The sequence below is a fragment of the Conger conger genome, chromosome 9 (assembly GCF_963514075.1).
Source record: "Conger conger chromosome 9, fConCon1.1, whole genome shotgun sequence".
Classification (NCBI taxonomy): domain Eukaryota; kingdom Metazoa; phylum Chordata; class Actinopteri; order Anguilliformes; family Congridae; genus Conger; species Conger conger.
The window spans coordinates 60314940-60319029 of NC_083768.1; the positions used below are offsets into that span (position 1 = coordinate 60314940).

The 4090-nt window shown below is 50.8% G+C and overlaps 1 protein-coding gene across 1 annotated transcript in view; it reads left to right on the forward strand.

The window, feature by feature from the left end:
• The first annotated feature begins 545 nt into the window (after nucleotides 1-545).
• The window catches only part of sgo1 (shugoshin 1), an 8498-nt gene continuing 4953 nt past the window's right edge, over nucleotides 546-4090 (forward strand). The window contains 6 exon segments of the mRNA XM_061254663.1: nucleotides 546-707; nucleotides 1386-1536; nucleotides 1902-2101; nucleotides 2223-2266; nucleotides 2492-2562; nucleotides 3219-3980. Coding sequence (XP_061110647.1) covers nucleotides 1392-1536; nucleotides 1902-2101; nucleotides 2223-2266; nucleotides 2492-2562; nucleotides 3219-3980 — 1222 coding nt within the window. The 5' untranslated portion in view covers nucleotides 546-707; nucleotides 1386-1391.

The following is a 4090-nucleotide window of genomic DNA, read 5'->3' on the forward strand; positions in this document are numbered from 1 at the left end:
GTAGTTCTGATGCTAATGAAGTTTCAGTCTCTCTCATCTTGAAGTTTTGGTCGGAGACGGATCGTCCTCCATAAGTATAAGAATTAACCCATAGTACTAAACTGTCTTGTGAAATTTGTGAGACAGAGGTATTAAAATATTTGAGTAATTTTCTCTGCAATGTTTTATAATTTCCAATTTATTTTTATTTTTCCCCCAGTAGCGAGGCAGTTTAAAGGCTTTAAAAAGCCTTCAATTTTACTTTTTAAACCGCATATGATATCATAATTAGACCGTGTCTGCGCTCAATTAACATTTTGGCCAGAATCATATTGTATTTCTTACTACACATTCATTTCATGAAAGTGTTAGCTGTAACACATGGGTAAATGGTACTTACAGTACAATAGCACTTTATTGGCAAGAGTGAACACCAGACAAGACGGTATAATGCAAAATACAAAACTTTATTTTGAAATTGCATTGCAGTGCCTAACATGGCTCTGGGCATTCCGATATGATCTATGGTGCTTCAGACAGAGAATTGAAGCGGATGGGGAATGTGACGTCATGTGACCAGGCTTCCGGCGACCGAACCACCAATCAGATAGCGCAGCGCATAATTCGAATGTAAACGCGAGAGAACGGGTGGAATGTAGCGCAAGACCGGACTGTGAAGAAAAATATTAAAACATATTTACCCTGCCAGATCGGCGATTACCAAACTGGTAATGTGATTCTAAAAATGCATGTCTAATTCAAGGAACATAAACCTATGAACGGTTCTGTACGTGCTATAGCTAGCTAGCTAGTAAGTTAGCTATATGGCAAGCTTCCCTGTAGATTATGGACGCTGTTTCGTCTTGTTGTCATTGACATTTTGCGTAATTAACGCTGGCTAGCTATAACATTAGCTAGCTAAATCGAGTGGTGTAATGTGTTTTGGGGTACAGAGAGGCGTCGATCTAGTTTACAGTAGACGTAACTTAGCTGAATGGTTGCTGCCTATGTTTTAGCTGCATATGACTGACTAGCCGTTTGTTGGGGATCTGCTAACATTAGTTAAATTACCCGGCTTGACTTGGTGGGTCACCTAGATGGTTAGCTAAAGTATCCATGTCACGGCTAGTTCACGTTAATTCGGATCTGCTAGTTTGGTGTTGAAGCCAACAATTATTATCCAATAGTGTTTTCATTAATATAGACTAAATCATTGATTTTGGGGTGGCTGTCTTCCAATGTTTGGCTAACAAGAATAGCATGTCTCCTTTTTAACGTCTCTCTCTCCCCCTCCCTCATGCATAATATAGCGCATATTTCCAAGGCAAACCGTACAAAATAAGTAGTAAAAATAGAATATGAAGGATAATTAATGCCTCTTTCTCTCCCCGCGACCCCTGGGGCAGGTTGCCATGGTGAGGGAGCGTGGGCAGAAGAAGTCTTACCAGCAGAGTCTGGAGGAGATGAAGGAGAAGATGAAGGAGAAGAGGGCTCAGCGCCTGCAGAGGACCAGCGCCGCCACCCGGGGGATCTCTAAGAGCAAGGGCAAGATCAACAGTGAGGACCTTTTACAGTGTGCCTTGCAGTGTTACAGTATTTAGTGTGTTACAGTGTGTTAGTGTGCTTTAGTGTATTACAGTATTTATGTGTATGTGTGCGTGCGTGCGTGCGTGCGTGCGTGTGTGTGTGTGTGTGTGTGCATGCTTGTGTGTGTGTGTGCATGCGTGTATGTGTGCTTGTGTGGGTGTGTGCGTGCGTGCTTGTGCGTGCGTGCGTGTGCGTGTGTGTATTTGTGTGTGCACGTGTGTGTGTGTGTGTGTGTGTGTGTGCATGCTTGTGCGTGTGCGTGCGTGCGTGTGTGTGTGCATGCGTGTGCGTGTATGTGTGTGTGTGTGTGTGCGTGCGTGCGTGCGTGTGCGTAGTCTCTGGCAGCAGCAGGCCGCTCCTGCTGAAGAGTGTGCAGGTGAATAACCGGGCGCTGGCGTGCGCTCTGGAGGAGGAGAGGGCCAGGCTGCGGCAGGCCCAGGGGCTCATCCTGCGCATGAAGGGGGAGCAACAGGCCCTCCTCCTGCACCTCCTGCTGCTCCGCAGGAGGCTGCAGCACGAGGAACAGAGCCTACAGGTGAGAGGGCCTACAGGTGAGGGAGGGGCTACAGGTGAGAGGGTCTACAGGTGAGGGCGGTGGGAGGGTTAGTGCAGAGGAGGTGTGTGAAATTAAAGGAAATAAACTCCTGTTTCCCCAGGAACAGCAGGCAGGAGCCACGCCCATCACCAGCTCCCCGGTCAGGTGAGCTCCAGCTCTCTCACTGGCTGCTGCCGAGTTACTCCTGTCAGGTTCATCAGCCAGTCATGTAAAATGGTTCTTTCTTTCTGTGTGTGTGTGTGTGTGTGTGTGTGTGTGTGTGTGTGTGTGTGTGTGTGTGTGTGTGTGTGTGTGTGTGTGTGTGTGTGTGTGTGTGTGTGTGTGTGTGTGTGTGTGTGTGTGTGTGTGTCTCTCTTGTGTAATGTTCAGGATGAATCCTCCCTGTGATCAAGAGCCAGAATTCTGCAATGAGGAGCCGTGTCAGCCAGTGGAGGAAGGAGGTGTGTGTGTCTGTCTGTCTGTTTTGGTGTGTAGTACAGTGTGTGTATAGTACAGTATTGATTATGGTGTGTAGTACAGTGTGCATAGTACAGTGTTGATTATGGTGTGTAGTACAGTGTGTATAGTACAGTGTTGATTATGGTGTAGTACAGTGTGTATAGTACAGTCTATAGTACAGTGTGTATAGTACAGTGTATAGTACAGTGTGTATAGTACAGTGTATAGTACAGTGTGTGTAGTACAGTGTGTATAGTACAGTGTTGATTGTGGTGTCTAGTACAGTGTGTATAGTACGGTGTTGATTATGGTGTGTAGTACAGTGTGTATAGTACAGTGTGTGTAGTACAGTGTGTATAGTACAGTGGTGATTATGGTGTGTAGTACAGTGTTGATTATGGTGTGTAGTACAGTGTGTATAGTACAGTGTTGATTATGGTGTGTAGTACAGTGTGTATAGTACGGTGTTGATTATGGTGTAGTACAGTGTGTATAGTACAGTGTGTGTAGTACAGTGTGTATAGTACAGTGGTGATTATGGTGTGTAGTACAGTGTGTATAGTACAGTGGTGATTATGGTGTGTAGTACAGTGTGTATAGTACAGTGGTGATTATGGTGTGTAGTACAGTGTGTATAGTACAGTGTTGTTCCCCCCAGCCCCCCTGCCCAGGACCGTGACAGCAAGGCGACGCCCTGAGAGCAGGCGAAGCTCCTCCCACCAGAGGGGGCGTCGCTCCTTCTGCCAGAGGAATGGCCCCGCCCTCCAGGCGGCCGCTGACCAACAGGGCGAGCCGGAGCTCAATCTGCACACGGAGCCCCTCCCCCAGGACTTAGACGCCGCCCAGCAGCCTACTCCTGAAGCTCCGCCCACCAGGCTGCCCCGCCCCCCTCCCCAGCCCCCCCGAGGCAGAGCGGAACGCGGGCGCAAACCGGACCGCACCCCCCTGAAGAAGCCGTGGGAGTCCGCCAAGCCCCGGGGGCGGTCCCAGAGCCGCGAGCGAGCCAATCGCAGACAGAGGCCCACCGCGGCCACGCCCAGCGACGTGCTCAACGCCACGCTGGGCTCCAACGACACCTTCGACTTCGACTGTGAGGAGGCGGTGCACCTCACGCCGTTTCGGGCGGGTGGGCGGGCGCCGGGGGCGGGGCCGTGCGAGGACACGCCCACCGGGGGCGGGGCTACTCCCTCGGTGGTCGAGGGCGGAGCCAGCTCCTCAGGCTCTGACTCCAGCTCATCACAGGACGAGGACGACAGCCTGTATCTGCCCAATCAGAAGCGCCGGGCGAGGGGCGGGGTCCGCGATGAGACTCCGCCCCGGAGGGCGCGGTCCAAACGAAGGTCCGCCCTGCGGGCCAAGCACACACAGGGAGCGGGGCGGGGCAAAGAGAACGTCGCCCCAAAACCACCGGCCCCCCGCGGTGAGTCACACCGACGTGTCATCACTCAAACCAGACCAGCCCTCCCCCCGAGGTCTACACTTCTGTTCAGGGCACTAAGGCAGGTCCACACTGTTCAGGGCACTAAGGCA